This window comes from Sturnira hondurensis, unplaced genomic scaffold (assembly GCF_014824575.4).
Source record: "Sturnira hondurensis isolate 20B ecotype Veracruz unplaced genomic scaffold, ASM1482457v3 Scaffold0011378, whole genome shotgun sequence".
In the NCBI taxonomy this organism is placed as follows: Eukaryota; Metazoa; Chordata; class Mammalia; order Chiroptera; family Phyllostomidae; genus Sturnira; species Sturnira hondurensis.
Window position 1 is genome coordinate 8,693,918 of NW_028084009.1, and position 16,992 is coordinate 8,710,909.

Below are 16,992 nucleotides of genomic sequence, written 5' to 3' on the forward strand. Positions count from 1 at the left end.
GCTCCTCTTGGGTCCCACCATTTGCCAGGACTTCCTGCAGGAAACGTGGTGGCTTTGGGCCCCAGATAGGAGAGTGTGTTGGGGACTCACGGAAACTCTGGCAACATTAGGACAGAGCGGGTGGTGCAGCTGAGAGGGTGACAGCAATGGGGTCTTGAGCAGGGTGAGGCGGCAGCCCCCCACCCCCACCTCACTTGTGGGAGTGAGGCGCATCTGTGGCTGCCACTGGGGGCTGGTGTATAGGAGGGCGGACCAGCCTTTGGTCTGTGTGGCTCACGCAGGCGGCAGGGGAGTGAGGGCCTCCAGGGCAGGTCCGAGGAGCCGGTAGGGCGTGGGGGGGTGGTGTGCTCCACTCGGGGGAGCAACCCCCTCCTCCAGCTCTACCCTGCCAGCCAAGCCCTGGGAACCCTGTCTTCTCTTAGCCTGGTTCCTCTTTTATTGTTCATGAACTCATCTTGAAAAAGCTGAGGCACTGGGCTTAGGCAGGGGCTGGCCCAAGGCAAGGCAACGAGGAAGAGGCCAGCGAGCCCAGGGAGGAGGTTCATCCTGGGAGCAGTTCCAGGGCATGCCCGCACAGTCCAGGCTTCCAGCATCCCTTCCACCCAGAGCCTTTGTGACCTTCGGGCCCTGCCCTGCTCTGTCCTCCCAGGAGCCCTGGCTCCCCTAAGGTTCCGTCCCATGGTCCCTACCTGTTGGGCTTGGGGGACACTGGGGTCCCTGGGCTTGGGCTGGTTGGAGCCCAGGTGGCTGTGGCCAGGTTTGAGGGAAGCCATTCCCACAGGGAGTGGGAAGGGTGCCTCCCACGTGGCCAGCAGCTCTGACCTGCGCTCGGAGCAAGCCCCACCCCTACCCCCAGGCCCCCCTGGCCTGGAGCCAGGGCTCTGACCTTGAAATGGACCCAGTCTCGAAGATCATCCCTGAGGCCGAGGGAGGTGCAGGGGGAAGCCGCAAGCACGGGCCCAGCCCCCTCCCAGAGCCTGAGACCCTCCGGAGGGTGGAGCTCCCACCACTCCCTCCTCTGGCCCTTCAGAGGCCCCCTGTGCCCCTGTGGCCCCAGGTTCAGAGCAGGAGGTATCAGGCTTCATGGCTCCAGGCCTCCCCTCCCCTAGACACCCCTGTGTCCAGGGCCGCCCCAGGACGGGGCAGCACCCTCCCTCCAGGGCAGCAGAGCTCAGATCTTCTGGAACATTCTCCCTCCAGAAGCTGCCTCTGGCACCAGGCCCGGAATTCCACGCTCACACACTCATCGCTGACCCTGCCCCCTCCCCACCCACTGGAGTTCCTGGAGCCAGTGCCAGCCCTCTGCCGCCTTAGGGGGTCTTGCGCTCTGTGTTCCCCCCAGTCCTGCAGACCCCTCCTTCCCGGTGGAGTGGAGGGAGGCCAGCTGCCCCCACAGCGGCCCCTCGCCACCCTGCCCCAAGCCCCATGACACACCCCCGGCATAGTGAGCGCATGATGCTGGCTGCCACGCTGGCCCCTTCCAGAAGGCAGCAGGCCCCAGCGGCCCTCAGGGGCCCCTGGCCCCTCCCCAACCTGGGCCATTTTGGGGGCTGGACAGGGGCCACCCTCATCTCCCAGCTGCTCCAGGCAAAGGCCACCCCTGCCCCCAGGCAGTGCTAGGCGCTCAGCAGCCCAGAGGCCGGCTGGCTGGGTACACTCCAGGACTGGCTGTCCAGGGCCCCTGTCACCACAGCAGTTCTGCTCGGGCTGGTGTGTCTTCTATGGGACCCGAGGACAGGGCCCCGTGCTGGGGCTGCGGCCCAGAACAGAGCTGCTGGGCTGCTGGAGGCAGCCCCGCTGGGGGACGCTGTGGACCCTGCTCCCAATGTGGCCACATGCTGGGCCAGGACTCTGGCGGCACCCTGTGGGAAGGCCAGGACCACACGGATGGGCAGATCCTGGGCCAGCTGCGTGCCCTGGTGGAGGAGGAGGAGGGGGCCTGGGCTGCCCCGCCCTCAAGGCCTGCCTTCCCCGAGATGGGCTCCGAGGAGCTGCGGCTGGCCTCCTTCTGTGACTGGCCGCTGACTGCCACCGTGCCACCTGAGGTGCTGGCCGCTGCTGGCTTTTTCCACACAGGTGAGTCCTGGGACACTTGTGCCCTGGGGTCCACCTTGGCCGAGAAGCCGTGCCCCACAGCGGGGAGGCTCCAGGCCCGAAGAAGAGGGGACAGGGGGCCCGCAGCCCTTCACACCTGTCCCCAGCCCTGGAATCTCTCTGGGGTAGGGGCTTTAGACTGTGACAAGTGAAACTGGGAGGAGCCAGAGAAACACAGGATCATTGGACCCTGGCGGGGGGCAGGGGCAGGTGGAGGGGGCTCAGGGTTGGCCATTGGTGGAACGGTCAAAGCCTGGAGATGGACGCCTGGGAGGCCCCTGGGAGTCCAAGGGCAGACACTGGAGGCACCTCCTGGTGGGACACGCCTGCCCCCCCACCTGCAGGAGGGGGCACCTCTGTCCCCGAAACCCCAAGATGGCCACGTGCTCCGGGGCTGGGGCTTGCCTCCTGTACCCCTCACAGGCCCTTCTGTGAACAGTGCGCTCCACCCCTCTCCCACATGTTCTCCCGACGCAGGAGCCCAGTGTCATTGTGCCATTTCACCTTTGACAAACCGGGTTGCCTGTGAAATCCAGGAAGGGCATGGGGGCAGGGGGGCAGAGGCCAGTGGGAGCCCCCACTCCATCGGGAAAGAGCCCCTGGGAGTGAGCCCCTGCCCCCAGCCCGGGGGGCACGCCTGGCCCAGGGGGCATGGCTGCATGTGGGGAGGCCAGAATCTCTGTCCCCCCCGCCCCACCCAGGCCAACAGGATAAGGTGAGGTGCTTCTTCTGCTCTGGGGGTCTGCAGACCTGGGAGCGAGGGGATGACCCCTGGACTGAGCACGCCAAGTGGTTCCCGAGGTAAGGGCCCTGCGGCAGCTCCCGGGCTCCACATGCTGGGGGGTCATGTCTCAGGGGTGGGGCCCCCCACTGGGGATGGCACTTTTGCTGGTTTTGTTCCTTGATGTTCCACAGAGGCTGCTTCCCAAACAGCTGCTTGGTTCTGCTGTGGGGTGGGGGCGGGGGGGGAGCAGAGGGGAGGGAGGGTAGGCCCTGGCCCTGGCCCCGGGACTTTCTAGCTGGAACCTGACAGTGAGGGGGGCTTTCTGCCAACTGGAACCACCCCTTGCCTGTGGGGCTGCTGGGCTCATTTTCTGCAGGTGCGAATTCCTGCTCCGGACCAAAGGAAGGGACTTCGTCTACAGAGTCCAGGAGTCCCTCCACCACCCACTGGGCTCCTGGGTGAGTCCTGCTTCTCCTCCTCGGGCTGGGCAGTATGGGTGGGCAGGGAGGGGCGCCCCCCCCCACCTTGCTCCTCTGCGGGCTCAGGGCCCAGGTGCTTGCTGGCTCCTTTCAGAACCCATGGGAGGAACCTGCAGACACAGCCCCTGCCACCTCAGGTGAGGCGCAGCACGGGGCCCTCGCCCACCCCTCAGGGTGGGCACCTGCGGGCCGCCCTGTGGCCTTGGCCACTGGGTGTCCCCTGATGCCAGACAGCAGGGAGAGCGAAGGCTGCCCGGCCGGGTGTGAGGGTGCTGGGCTGGCACTGTGTGTGTCCGGTGCCCCAGGCGAGGCTAGACCCAGGACGGGTGATGGGAGTGTAGAGTGGGGAGGTGCTGTGTCCCCCCCCGGCCTCTGCCGCCTGAGCCCACGGAGGAGCTGGCCACGCTGCACTCTGCCCTCCACACCTGGGCCCCGGCCTTCCGGGGGTGGGCAGCCAAGGGGTCCCGGGGCCCCGGGGTTCAGACCCCAGCTCCTCTGCTTCTAGAATGGGCAGCTCTTGCTCTTTTGCCCTGTGAGCTTCCTGCCCTGAGCCAGCAAGTGGGGACAGTGCCAGTCCACCTGGGATTGAGCAAGACCCACGTGACGCTCTGGACGCGGCGCCTGGCCCCCGAGGCTTTGTGGGTCTGGTTCCTGGCTCTCCCCAGGGGCGAGGAAGCACAGCCCCTCCGTCCAGGGGCCTGACTCCTGCCTCTGCCACTTGGACGTTGACGGAAGGCTGCGAGCCGCGGAGTCCCCTGCACCGAGGTGGCCCTGGCGACTGGCCACTGTAGCAGGCTGTCTGCCTCTCTCCTCTGGGAGAGAGGCCTGCTATCCAGCGCCCCTCACCCTGCCTTGCACATGCCACGGGTGGCCAGACGTGCTCTGGGTGGAGCCAGCGCTTGGTAGGGCCTGCCAAATTCCAAGGGGGCATTGGGTGGAGGCAGGTGCGGCTGAGCTACCCCTGGGCCGTACCAACCGTTACATCCATGTCAGAGCTGGCGGCCCACCTGCTGCAGGAGGAAGGCGGGGCTGGGGTTGGGGGTGGAGCTACCTCTGTTCTGTGAATGCTGCTGGCCTTCCCCGAGGTTCCTGCCTGCTCAGCCCCTTGGGCACCCCTGGCCCCTGCACAAGGGCTGGATGGGTGCAGCGTCCTGCAGAGGGATGGACTCTGCCGTGGGAGGAACGTTTCGGGGAGACTGGGCTGGTTCTGCCACCAGTCCTGTCCCATCTCTGGGCCTGGCATTGCTTTCCCCCGGGGGCCGGCCTCAGGGGAGTCTGTCCCTAACTGCCCTCAGGTCCTGTCCACCCCACACCCAGAGGAGAGACCCGCTTGGTAGATGCCAGGGAGTCAGGTGAGGACAGGGCCCATGGGGCAAGGTGGGGGCAGGGACGGCCCTGCTGCCTCCCGGGGTGGGAGGGCAGGCACTCCTGGTCTGGCCCCCACCCACCTGCCCGTCAGCCTGTTAAGGAGGGTGGAGGTTGGGGGCAGGGGGTGGTGTCACAGGCCCAGCCACCCCAGGGGACCCAGGTGGAGCCCAGGCCCAGGCAGACTAAGTCTGTGGGCTCTGGAGCCCCCAGGAGCCCGGGACGTGGAGGAGCAGCTGCGGCAGCTGCAGGAGGAGCGGACTTGCAGGGTGTGCCTGGACCGTGCCGTGAGCATCGCCTTCGTGCCCTGTGGGCACCTGGTCTGCGCTGGGTGCGCGCCCAGCCTGCAGCTCTGCCCCCTCTGCAGGACCCCCGTTCACAGCTGCCTGCGCACCTTCCTGTCCTAGGCCGGGTGAGTGGCTGGCCTCAGAGCTGGCCCGCAGGCAGGCCGCAGCCTGGCCTGATGTGGGTGTTTCCAGTTCTGGCCTAGGAGACGGCAGAGGGGCCTGGACAGGGACGCCAAGCATGCCCTGGCCCGCACACCTTGCTGCCCTGACTGGGGCCAGTGGGCGTGGCAGGGACAGGGAGAGGCGGCACCTCCCTCACTGCAGCCCTGGCAGGTGCCCGGACGGGGCCAGTAGCTCCCCGGATGCTCAGAGTCTCGCTCTGAGCCCTCCCCAAGGCAGCACCTGGGGCAGGGCCACTGCCACTCTGCTTGGGCACATTGAAGCCCGTGGCGGGGCACATCTCCGCCGTGCTCGACCTTGTGGTCGCGGACACCGCCACCTGTGCAGGTGGGAGAATAGGACCATGGCCAGCCCAGGGAGGAGGCTGTGTGTGGTGCTCCATGCCCTCCAGGCTGCAGGGAATGTGTGGGGGTGGGGGGTGCCCACCTTGGATTGTCAGGCTGGTGGAGGGCAGGAGCCTGGCCCACACAGGGCTCTCCAAGGTCAGTGTGCACCCCAAGATCTCCCCAGGAATCTTCCCGGGGTAGAAGGGAGGGAAAGCCCAGGGCAGGGGTGGGGCAAGCTGGCTGGGGGGTGCAGACTCACCCTCTTCTCCCACAGGTGCACAGTGTGGCTGCCACATGAGCACCTCGCTTGGCTCGGCCGGTCCCGCGGACCCTGCAGTGGGCCCACTGAGGACCCTGAGCTGGCGCCCCGCACTGCCCACCTGAATCCTGACCAGTAGCCCGGGGTGGAAGGGGCTTGGTGTGTGTGGGGGGGGCGGGGGGCATGGTTTTACCTAAGTCTGGTTGCTTCTGAAGAGTCACAGTAAAGCGACAGGTGTTCCCTGGTGCTGCTCAGTGACCTGTGTTCTTGAACCCGCAGGCCCGTTCCCTGCCGCCAGCCCCCCACCTCTGGCCTTCTCCTGGCCATTGCCCCACAGACGCCTCCTTACGGTGGAGGGGACCCCTTTCCCAGCACCTCCCCCCATTCCCTGTTCTGATCTTTTCAGTGTTTTAAGGGCTTCTAGAACCTGTGCGGCCAGCCTAAGGCCACTGCTGAGCAGAAACTTGTAATCATCCACCTAACTGCCGCCTCTCAGGGAGTGTGGTTTATTAACCACGTGGGACCTTGGGGACGCTGGGGAGCTGTCACAGGTTCAGACACCTCCTTGGCCCGGAGGCGGAGGGGCCCCAGGGAGAGCCCTGGCCAGGTGTGGCTGTGTCATCAGGAACCCGCCCGTGGGGACGGGACGTGTGGGCTCCTCTTCACTTTCAAGGCGGGGTCAGACTTTCCTTCAGGAAGTCCCTGGGGCCAGCCCCTTGCCCCATCCAGCTATGTGGCCCGCAGGGCCCCGAGGCCCCGGGGGCACCGAGCCAAGGACTCCCTGGACCACCATCCCAGGCCTGGTGTGGACGGAGGGTGTGTTCTTTTTCCTTTAGAAAAAGGAAATGACAAACTCCTTTGTCGTTGCGGCCTTCCTGGCCTGGCACTGGCTTGCTGCTCTGGCTCGTGTCCCACTGCTTGGCCTGGGGCAGGTGACTGGGCCACGGGCAGGGCCCTGGGAACAGGAAGCCCTGTGCGTCCCACAGCCGGGCATCCCCTCGCCATCTGTGGTGGGTCAGAAGCTGGAGGCGGGAGCACGGTGGGCCCTTTGTCACTTATGCAGGCCTGTGAGGATGAGGATGGAGGGTCAGAGAACCCTTGAGGAGGGGGTGCTCCTGGCTGGGGCACCCCCTCCCGCACAGGGCAGAAAGTATGGGGTCTGCCAGGAGGGCTACCAGGGGGGTGGCCCCAGGTGTGGTCCTGAAGGGCAGGCTCATCTCTGAGGGCATGGGTGGGACACAGAAAGGGCAGCTTGACCGAGCACGGGACCACGAGCCACCAATTCTGACCCCCGACTTTAGGATGACTCATGGGGCAGGGCTGGCGGCAAAGGCCACTTCAGAGAAGGAGCGGCAGAGGCCCTTCACCAGGGAAAATGCCTGTCCCTCCAAAGGCAGAAAACCAACACCCCCACCTTCCTGTTGAGGTGACACATGGCCCACCTGGCTAGGGGCCTCTTGGTGCCCTGGCTCTGAGCACAAAACCAGCTGAGCCCCAAACGCCCACAGACTCTGCGGGGCAGGGACCTGGGGGTGGGGGCCGAGCCCAGGTCTTCCACACCACCGTCCCTGGCCTGGAGAACAGTGGGACACAGCTGGCCTCAGAACAGTGGGGGGCGATGGAGGGTGGACGGATGGAGGATAGATGGACAGACAGACAGGTGGATGCTGGTCTGCCGACCTGAGGGGCCGGACCCAGCAGGGGCAGGCTGCCCTGGCCAGACTTACAAGTGTGCTTGCTTGAACAAGAGGCTGGAGCGCTTCCCGGTAACATTTAGGTAGAGAGGAAATGGGTCGAGTCCACCAATGAAATCAGCTGAAGGAAACTGAGACCCAAATAACGCGAAACCCAGACAGTGGAAAAAAGGGCGGATGGGGACAGGCCCGCTGTGGACGCCACGCAGGGACGGCAGGGCGGCAGTGGGTGGGGCCCTGGGGAGGGCCACCTGCAGGGGGAGCATGGGACTCCAGGGGGGAAACTTCTGCGTGGGCATGGGCTGCTCACCCGGAATGTGGTCTGGGGGCCCCGGGGCCTTGGACCTCGGGGGTGGGGGACCTGCCACCCTGCCATCCACTGGGTGGCAGGCGCTTTCTGGGCAGAACCAACCCAGTTCCGAGCCATGGGGCTGGCTCCCGTCCCAGTGTGTTTCAAGGTGACCTACAGGGAAGCCTTTCCCCTGCCAGCAGCAGCATGGGCCTGGCTGGGTGCTCTCGCAGAGAGCTACTGGGAGGTGGTCGGGTGGACAGGCAGACCGACCGTCTGACCCCGACCCCAGGAAAGGGCCTGCCCACAGAAGCCCGGGCCCCCTGGGGTACCCAGCCTTCAGTGCCCTCACTGGCTTTGCCCTTCTCTGCAGGGCTCTCCCACGAGAGCATGTCAGAGCCGGGACGGTTGGGGGCTGGGGGGGGGCTGAGTGTTGATGCTGAAAACCAGAGGAAAGCAGAAGAGGGTCACTCTGGGGACACAGGGGAGTCACTGCTCAGGGGACCAGACCAGTCCTGAGGGCCTGGGAGATGCCCGGCCAGCGGGACGCTGTTCTCAGCTGCCGGAAGGTAGAGTGGCCTGCCCCTCTCTGGGTCTGAGGGCTCAGCCCCACCTGCAGCAGCGGTGGGGTTGTGTGGGGCACAGGAGCCCCTGAACCTGCAGGTCTCGGGGTGGTGGGGTGAGCCACGACCTGGGACTTCCCCTCATCTCCTCTCAGGTGGCCGGATCATCCCCCTCCTCGCTCAGGCAGGGACCCCCCCTCCACTGGGCATGGGGCCCACGCCAGCGAGACAGGCAGGACACCAGCCCTCTGCAGCCCTCTCCTTCCCCCACAGCCAGCGCCAGCCGGCCACACGCTCACAGCTGTCTTCCTCCTCGGTGGGAACACTGACCACGTAGCAGGCGTAGACGAAGCCCACCAGCTGAAAGACGTGGAGAGAGAGGCTGGGGTGAGGGTGTGGACGAGACTCAGGAGCGTGGTCTCAGGCCAGGGGTCTGCCTGCTCGCCACTGAAGGACAGACTGGGTGGGCCTGGGGGCAGCCTCTGGCATGGGAAGGAGCAGGGCCGGCAGCTGGCCGTGGTGCTGAAATGCATCCTGCTTCCCTGCTCTTCTTCCTTGGCTCAGGTCCAGGGGAGGGTGCCCCACCTGCCACAGCCCCTGTGGGTCCAATCTCTGGGCTCCCACCCCAGCCCCTCCCCAAAGCTGTCCCGACGCCCGCCCACAAGACCTGCAGCCCCAGACCCTGCAGTGGGAGCTCTGGCCCCTCTGGATGGTTCCAATTCCATCCCGGCAGGACGGCAGTGGGCCAGCCAAGGGTCTGCTTCTCCTGGACCCCCCAAAGCAAACAGCAAGGGCAGGCCGTGGGGGTGAAGCCACAGTGCACCCCTGAGCTCTGTGGGCCCCCCGCCGACCCTGCCCCTACAGGACGGAGGTCTCTTCTCTAGGCTGGGGTTGCAGGGAAGGTGCAGAGCGCCCCGTCAGAACTCAACTTCAGATGCAGACTGAACAGGGGTTTCTGGTTCGTTCGCCTTTTGTTTTTAGTGTGAGCATATCCCACACACAGACTGGAACACACTCACACTCAAACTTGCCTGTTGTTTCTCTGAAATTCAAATTTAATGGAAAGGCCTGTGTTTTTTAAGGGTTTATTTATTTATTTTTAGAGAGAGGGGAAGGGAGGAAGAAAGAGAGAAACATCCATCCATTGCCTCTTGTGTACGCTCTGCCCGGGGACCAGCGACCTTCCATGGACCAGTGGGACGACGCCCAACCCACTGAGCCCCACTGGCCAGCGAGTGACCTGCATTTTCACTCACAACCTGCAGCGCCACAGGAGCGGAAAGCAGCCTGCAGGGTGAGCTGGGCTGGGCCTCTGCCTCCCTCTCCAGCCTCCAGGGCCCAGTGACCAGGAAGTGGTCCCCCTGGCCGCTGGGCTCTCCAGGTTTGTCCCCTGCCCACACTACCTCCAGGGAGGGGACAGACTGCAGGAGACCCCACATGCCCAGCCCCACGGTATCATCAGAACCTTCAGGTTCTGCTACCTCGTTCCCTCCTTATACTGCCCCTGGGGCATAGCTGGTTCTGAGCTCATTTTGCAGAGCAGGACGCTGAGGGTCCGGTGGCTCAGGCTGTACAGGTGAGGATAGCAGGGTGAGTCCTTAACCCCTCAGGCAGGGGTGGGGGCAAGGAAGGGCACCCTGCCTTGGCAGAGGACTGCTTGGCCCTCCCTGCAGGAGAGGCCTGGGGTGAGGTCCCCTACGTGTGTTCCCCAGCTGATGAGTCCCCACCCCATGCTCACCGCCACCAGGATCTGCAGGGCGCTGTGCAGGGCCTCCACATAGCCATGCTCCAGGGCGCAGCCAATGCCTGGCTCCAGGGCCTGACCACCAGGGGGCCCCAAGCCTGCCACCGGTTTCTCTCGCTGACAGCCAGGGACATGCTCCCACCACCAGGAGCGGTGTCTGGAGAGGTTGAAGGTCAGGAGCTCACTGTCCTGGGGGCAAGGGGGTGGGGCCAGGTTGGCCCCAGTGGCACCACCAGCCTCCGGCCTTGACTCTGGCCATGGGCCACACGGGCACAGAAACCATCCCAGCCATGCCCCACCTGGCACCTGGACTCAAACCCCACCCTGCTCCCCATTCTCACGGCTTGTCCCTGAGCTCCCTGCAAGGATGCAGTACAGCAGGCCAAGTGCCCCAATAGCTTCTCAGACAGGGTTGGTTCACCAAGGGTGCTCCTAGGGCCCGGACGCAGCCCCACTCCACCCCACGGTGGGGACCCATGGGCTTCCTCAGGGTGCGAGGGGGCGGAACAACCCAGAGGACACGGGGGGTGGGGGGCAGACAGAGCTCCGTCCAGCCCAGGCCAGGCCACCTGAGGTGGTCCTCCGACCTGCACGCCTCTGCCAGGGCTACTTTCTCCGCTCCCGACCCCCAGCCCTGGCTCTCCTTTTAGGAGCTGCCCCGGTCCTGAGGCCCCCTCCTCCAGGAAGCCTTCCTTGGTGCATCTTTCCTCAGCTGGAGGCCACCAGTCCAATGCCCACAGCCCCTCCTCCACCCGTCAAACCACTGGTCTTTCGTCAGACCTTCCCTGAGTCACTGCTGGGGGCAAGGCCTGTCCCAGGGGCGAGGGACAGAGCTGAGAGCAGCCCCCACCCGCCTCTGTGTGTGGGGGGCGGGCAGATGACTGACTCCCGCAGTGCCCGCTCTGTTCGCACATGTCTCCGGCTTGACTCACCTTGGAGAGGCCCCCCACCTCCAGGTAGAAGCAGGTAATGAAAATATTCCAGGTGACCCAGATGGCCGCCCACGTATGCCCATGAAGCATACTAGGGAGAATGGGGATGGGGGAAGAGATGAGTGCACTTGGACTTGGACTTGGACTCAGGGGGAGGGGTGGGGGAACCCAGCCCTTCAAGGGGAGGGGCCCACCGTGCTTTTGCCCTTGGTGGAGAGCCCTTGAAGCCTCTTTGGGGGGCCAGGGGCTCTGCTCCCAGACCACAGAGCCTTCCTGTGGCGACAGGGTGCCTGCTCCCCTAGGGGGAGGGCCCACTGGGAGGAGCCAGCTGTGCCGGGGCCCCTCCCTGGATCTGAGGTGGACTGATGACAACCAAGGGCACGAGTGGCCTGAACTGCAAAGCACCCCCAAGCCTCCCCTCTAAAGGACAGCTCTGGACAGCTGCCTACAGGGGGCAGGCCCGGCCAGCACCACCAGCGGCACATTTTGACCAGGACTCAGCCAGGTCGCTGTGTCCACCATGCTCAGGGCAGCCTCTGTGCTGGGGCCTCGACGGTGGTCCAAGGCCTGGAACACATGCCCCTGGGCCCTCTGCCGGAAAGGCTTGCCACACACTCGGGCCTGCAGACCCGTGGTCTCGATCTGCACTTGGAAAGGCTGCGCTGACCAGGGTGGAGCTGGTTTAGGGCAGGAGGGCAGGCGCAGGGGCCCGGGATGGGGCACTCGGGGTGCAGTCCCCACTCTGTGCCTCGGTGGCTGGGTCAGAATGGCAGGCTGTGGGGAGGTGTGAGCCTCGGGGCCTGGGAAGACAGTGCACGGTGCAAGCCCTGGCCTTTCCAGGTGCTCTGGTGGCTTCCAGGACCATAGGCCACTGTACTGCCCCTGTGCGGGCCATCGGGCCAAGCCCTTGGGCGGGGGGAGCAGACCACAGTGGACTCACCACTACGAGGTAGGGCGGCCAGTACTGGAAGGCGCCAAAGAGCCCCAGGAGGACCATGACGACGTGGACAAAGGTGGCCAGGACGGGCGCCCACTGGTAGCCCAGGAAGTTGAACACCTGCCGCACCAGGGCGGTGACCTGGGGCAGGGTGGCCGCATGAGGGGCCGAGGACGCCAGGGAGGCCCCACCAGCCTCCCTGCCCAATTGCCCCCTTTCTGCACTGGCGGTGGGCCTGTCTCTTCCAACAGAGCTCCCTCCAGGAGCCCCCAGCTTGAAAACGCTCCCCTGGGTGATCCCTCTCTTTTGAAAGGTCCCCCACCCCATCCTCAGTTTCCCCATCTGGGGAATGGGAGCTCTACCCAGGGCTGCTCTGACTCACAGGGTTGGGGGGGGCAGGGCCTGGAGGCTGAGAGCCGGGGGTCTCCACAGCCACAGCGCAGTTCCTGGGTTCTTGCGCTTTGGGCACAGTGAGCGAGGCAGGGGGTTGAGGGCATTGGGCAGGGCTGCTTCTCCACGAGGAGACCATTCTGGCCCCACCGGCTCCACAGCCACCAGCCCGGCAGGGACAGCCGACGGGGACTTATTTTACACGCAGGGAGACCAACAGGCTCAGGGCTCGGTCATGACTCCACAGAGCACTCATTCGTTCGTTCGTTCGTTCGTTCGTTCGTTCATTCATTCATTCATCATGCCCATAGGCCAGGGTGACACGCGTGCGGGTGTGGAGGAGACACTGGGAGGAAGTGCAGCTGAGTCCTCGGCATCCAGCAGAGCTTGGGGGGACCGGCCAGGCCCTGGGAGGACAGCAACAGAGAAGGGACAGTGCCCCTGCAGGGCTGCCGCTGCATGTCATGATTCTGCTGTGTCCCCCTGTGCACCCAGGCTGCCCTCAGCCCTGGGGGAGCGACAGAGGCCTGTCCTGACTCTGAGGGGCCTCTAGCATGTGGGCTGTAGGCCAGGATCTGGGAGGGGGAGAGAGAGGGGAGGCTCTGCAAGTGGCACCGTGACCAGGGACAGAGCCCAGCAGGGTGAGCTTTCAAGGATCTCCCTGGGGTCACGGGGCCAAGGACACCCAACCCTGGCCAGAGCACTTGGCCCCTCCCCATCCCAGCCCTGACCCACTGCTCTGGCCTGTGTCCCGGACCCCTCAGGGGACCCTGACCAGCCCCAGAAATGGCAACTGTGGGCGTGTCCTGGGCACAGTCTGGTCCTCTGGATGGCCCTGAGGTGGGGGTGGTGGCTATTTCCAGGGGGATATTCCAAGCACGTTCTTTGTGGGGGCTGGGGTCCGCCCTAGGAGCCAGCTGGGTAGGGGGAGCCAAAGCAGGGCCACATGCGAAGCATGAGAAACCTCCCAGGGGACATGCACCCCAGACACACCACCCCCTCCGCCCTGAGCCCCTTTCCCTCAGGCCACAGCCTGCCCCACCACAGGCCGGCCATGGGGGCTCCAGACAAGTGCCCTGTGTCTGGGCAACTGTGGCCAGGAGGTGGTGGCTGGTCCCCTCCCGAGAGGCCCGAGTGAAGCCCACAGTCTCCGAAGATCACCAGGGCCAGGGCCGGGGATGGGCCTTGGTCACTCCCGGCTGTCTGAATTCTGCTCGACCTTCACCCCTCGAGCCCAGTGCCCGGCACACAGTGGACTTGTGGCCTGGACTGGATGCGAGTCATGCACGTCCCTGCTGATGGCTCTCTGAGTCTGGGGGGCAGCCCTAGGGTCTCTCCCAGAAAAGACCCTGAAACCTGGCAGGGTGGCCAGCACAGCAGAGGCCAGTTGAGGGGGAGGGGCAGACATCTTTTTTTGTCTTTTCGTTTCTAAGCCCAGAGGCCGGAGGAAGGCTTGGCCACGGTGCGAGCAGGGAAGAGATAGATGAGGACCGCCTGCTGCGCCGGCCCCTTGCCGGGCCTCGCTGCCCTCTTGTCACCGCGGTGGGCCACAGCCTGGGAGATGGCCCCACCGCTCCGCTGGCTCAGAGCAGCAGAGTTCACTCCATTCTCCCGAAAGAAGGCTCTGGGAAGGCACGCTCTCTGGGCCTTTGTCCTGTAGCTGGGTAACCGGGAAACTCTCACGCTTGTCAAAACCAGGAAAGAAAAGCCACAGGACTGCCCGCTTGGCTTCCCCCGCTGACCCTCGCCCCACACACAGTGACCAGATCTCAGGCTCCACCTCCGCCACCCCCTCCACCAGCCCAGGACAAAAGGCCCCTCGCAGCCCTGTGCTGCATTCCGGCTGGCCTCCTGGGGCCCCGGCTCTGGCCCTTGGGCCTGCCTCACTGAGACTAGGAGTCGGCCGGGGCCCCCAGTCCAGGGAGACCCTGGGGCCCTCAAGCCAAGATACTCCTCTCCTCCTGAGCTTTGCCCAAACTCCCAAGGCTCTGCAGGGATGCCCCTCTGCCCACTGTCCACTTCGGGAGTTGAACAGGCAGCAGAGCCTGACCCAACCCCTCCAAACCCGAGGCCACACCCGTCCCTCAGTGCCTCTGTTTCTCCTGGCCCGATCAGCGCGGGCCCCAGCACATCCCACACTCCACACTCGACCCGAGAAAGCAAACAAGTCACAGCTGCCCAAAGCCACTCTGCTTCCTGCTGTCTGGTCAATGTCCAGGCTCCGGGCTGCCCTCCACCCGTCACCCCATCCTTCCTTCCCATCCCTGCTTCCTGACCCCACCCCAGGGCCTTCCAGAAGGGTTCCTGCCCCACCCCCCAGGGAGATTCCCACCGAAAGGCACAGAGTGGCACCATTCCTGTCCCCGAGGCTGGCCAGAGCTCTGCTGCTGACAGGGCAGTCCTGGGCTTCAACGCCTTTCACAGGGCTGGGCTCTCTCTCAGCCTCGGGAGCTCCAGCCCTGCGGGCAGCCCACAGAGTCCCCTCACTCCACTCCTCTGAGTCCCACAGCTCTGAGTACCCCTCTGGCAGACAGCCTCCTCCAGGCAGGACACACGGGCTGGGCGGTGCCTCCCAGCTCCATGCCGGCTCAGCCAGCTCGCCCTGTCTGTGCAGGCCCGGAGACCAGCCCTGTACAGCTCGGGGTGCAAGGGGACCTTCTAGTCCCCGGAAACCCCCACACTGTGCCCATCAGAGCAAGAGCACTCGCTGCGCGGCCTCAGGGAAGCCGCATGTCCTTTCTAAGACTGGAGACCCAGAGGCCATCCGCAGCTGCTCCCCAGCCGGGTGGCCCTGACCTCTGTTATCCATCCCCACTCCGAGCTCTGGGAGCGGCCCGACCTGGCACTCGGATCTGTAAGGGCAGACTGGACACTCGGCTGACTGAGGGTCCAGTTCTTCACAAAGCTGCATCCATGGGGCCTCGCTAACCTCAGACACAACGACATCCAAGTGGAGCCCTGGGCACCGTCTTCAACGCCCTGTCCGCTCCGTGGCCTCCCGGCACCCCCTCCCAGAGCCCCCTCCCAGAGCAGCCCCAGGCCGCTGTCTCCACCTCGGGAGGCGCCCGGGTTGGGCCGGGATCAGCTCCCACTCCCAAACTCACAAGCGCCCCCCCCCACTCAACGGGCGATCAGGCTTTGGAAGCGGAACTCGGCCCCTCACTGGGGCCTGGCACTGGCTTCGGGAAGGGAACACTTGCTCAGCTGGGCGTCTCCTCAGAGCCACACACGCCGTTGGACACGTTTGGATCAGGCGCGCGCAGCAGCGCTTCCTCCCGCCGTCCACCCCGAGTGCACCACGCACACCGGAAGCGTTGAGTCCCCAGCCCGGGGCTCCGGGGACAGCAGGGTCAGGCTCCCCATCTGAAGGCTTTTGTTTTGCACCCGCCCCTTCCCTCTGCACCCCGGCACCTGTCCACACTGGGATCCTGTGGCCCCTCCGTGCGTGCGCACACAGCTGGGCGCACCGGGTGGGACGAAGGGGCCGGAGGGGTCTCGCACAGGACGCTGGCTTCCCATACCCCCCCCCCCCCCCCGCGGACCTCGGGACAGCAGAGAACTTCGGCCACAGAAGCCCGTGGGTCCGAGCCGTCCCTGACCCGGAGCCCCACAGGCCGGCACGGACGCAGTGGCGGGGCTGGGGGCGGTGACCACGCCGAGAGGCTGCGGGGCCCGAGAAGGGGTCGCCACTCACCAGCTGGAAAGTGCAGAGGAAGATTAGCGTGCAAAGGCCGGAACAACAGCCCATGGTGCTGGCGCAGCCCGCGGGCGCAGTCTCCACCTCCCACACTCCAAGCCAGAGTGTGGGTAGCCCAACGCCTGGCCCGCGGGTCCCCCAGCCCTGCCTCCGGCCAGCCACTCCGTGCTTCGACCCCGCCCGAGTCCCTGAAGTCCCCGTCCCGTCCCCCGCGCCCGCCTGCTATCCCAAGCCTCCCAAAGTCTTTGGCCGCACCCTGGGACGACCCCTGACCCCAATTCAGACTCGCCGCCACCGCTGGGGTCCCAGCCCGCAGCGCTTCCCGCCCTCCCCTCCCCGCCGCCCCCCTGTTGCCGGCCCAGCCCCTCCTTGCGGCCGGGTCCGCCCAGCTCCGCCCCCTGGAGTAACAGCTGCGCCTGATCTCTCCCGCCCGGACTCGGACTCGTAGCCTCCTGGGACTCGGGGCCGGCTGGGGAGGGGGCGCGGGACCCCTTCTTAAAGGGGCGGTGGCGCGGCTTCTCGGGCAGCTGGAGCGCAGAGGGGTTGTGCAGCGGCCCCACGACAGCCCGGAGGCTGCCTCAAGCCCGTCCCCCAGGATAACCAGCGATGCCCCTCGGCCAGGAACGCTCCTCCCCGCTCCTCCCCACTCCTCCCCAGCCCCGGTGTGACCCACTCTCCTTATCACCCCGGTCCTGGCGGGGCCCCAGGCTTCCCGACCCCACCGTGTCCTGGACCTGAGTCAAGAGCTCAGAAGACCCCCTCCTGGGGGTGAGGGCTCAGGAGTGGGAGGGGGACGCCCTGCCAGCCCAGGGAATGCAGGGGGTCTGCCTTCCAGGTCTGCTCCGTGGGGAGACCTGGGTTTGCAGACAGCCTGGGGGCTGGGGCCCTGTGTGTGGGGCGGACTCAGCTGGACTGCGGTGTGGAGGTGGGTCCAAGCTCCCTGTGGGGCAGGTGGCCGGAGGGAGGCAGGCTGGGTTGGGTCGGGAAGCTTTGCTGGTAGGCTGGGTTATCGGAACCCCAGGTGAGGGTGAG

General features: G+C 65.9%; 2 protein-coding genes across 9 annotated transcripts; one reads left to right on the forward strand and one right to left on the reverse strand.

Moving 5' to 3' along the window:
• Positions 1-996: 996 nt before the first annotated feature.
• Positions 997-5,960, forward strand: BIRC7 (baculoviral IAP repeat containing 7). Of its 8 annotated transcripts, none has more exons than XM_037060053.1 (7): positions 997-2,076; positions 2,796-2,895; positions 3,195-3,276; positions 3,392-3,434; positions 4,593-4,649; positions 4,869-5,078; positions 5,730-5,960. In XM_037060053.1, exons 1-7 carry the CDS (start codon positions 1,722-1,724, stop codon positions 5,837-5,839), a joined length of 957 nt encoding a protein of 318 aa, XP_036915948.1. In that variant the 5' UTR covers positions 997-1,721; the 3' UTR covers positions 5,840-5,960. The 8 variants fall into 8 exon arrangements, with proteins under 8 accessions (XP_036915948.1, XP_036915949.1, XP_036915955.1 ...); XM_037060054.1 differs by having other exon boundaries at positions 4,884-5,078; XM_037060055.1 differs by having other exon boundaries at positions 1,000-2,076; positions 4,869-5,074; positions 5,730-5,844.
• Positions 5,961-7,437: 1,477 nt separating this feature from the next.
• NKAIN4 (sodium/potassium transporting ATPase interacting 4) lies at positions 7,438-16,011 on the reverse strand. Its single transcript, XM_037059846.1, has 6 exons — positions 15,958-16,011; positions 11,866-12,014; positions 10,937-11,027; positions 9,999-10,193; positions 8,560-8,620; positions 7,438-7,529 (listed from the first exon to the last, which is right to left on the reverse strand). The coding sequence occupies exons 1-6, from the start codon at positions 16,009-16,011 to the stop codon at positions 7,438-7,440; spliced, it is 642 nt and encodes a 213-aa protein (XP_036915741.1).
• Positions 16,012-16,992: the final 981 nt, after the last annotated feature.

What these genes read in the sequence shown, in the direction of transcription:
- NKAIN4 (XM_037059846.1), bottom strand. Translation starts at nt 16,011, where the DNA reads ATGGGCTGTTGTTCCGGCCTTTGCACGCTAATCTTCCTCTGCACTTTC. An exon ending in TCCTCTGCACTTTCCAGCTG is followed by an intron (nt 12,015 to 15,957) that starts GTGAGTGGCGAC and finishes ACCCTGCCCCAG; the next exon opens with GTCACCGCCCTGGTGCGGCA. An exon ending in CACCGAGGAGGAAGACAGCT is followed by an intron (nt 7,530 to 8,559) that starts GTGAGCGTGTGG and finishes AGTTTCCTTCAG; the next exon opens with CTGATTTCATTGGTGGACTC.
- BIRC7 (XM_037060053.1), top strand. Translation starts at nt 1,722, where the DNA reads ATGGGACCCGAGGACAGGGCCCCGTGCTGGGGCTGCGGCCCAGAACAG. An exon ending in TGCTGGCTTTTTCCACACAG is followed by an intron (nt 2,077 to 2,795) that starts GTGAGTCCTGGG and finishes CGCCCCACCCAG; the next exon opens with GCCAACAGGATAAGGTGAGG. An exon ending in TCCTGTCCTAGGCCGGGTGA is followed by an intron (nt 5,079 to 5,729) that starts GTGGCTGGCCTC and finishes CTTCTCCCACAG; the next exon opens with GTGCACAGTGTGGCTGCCAC.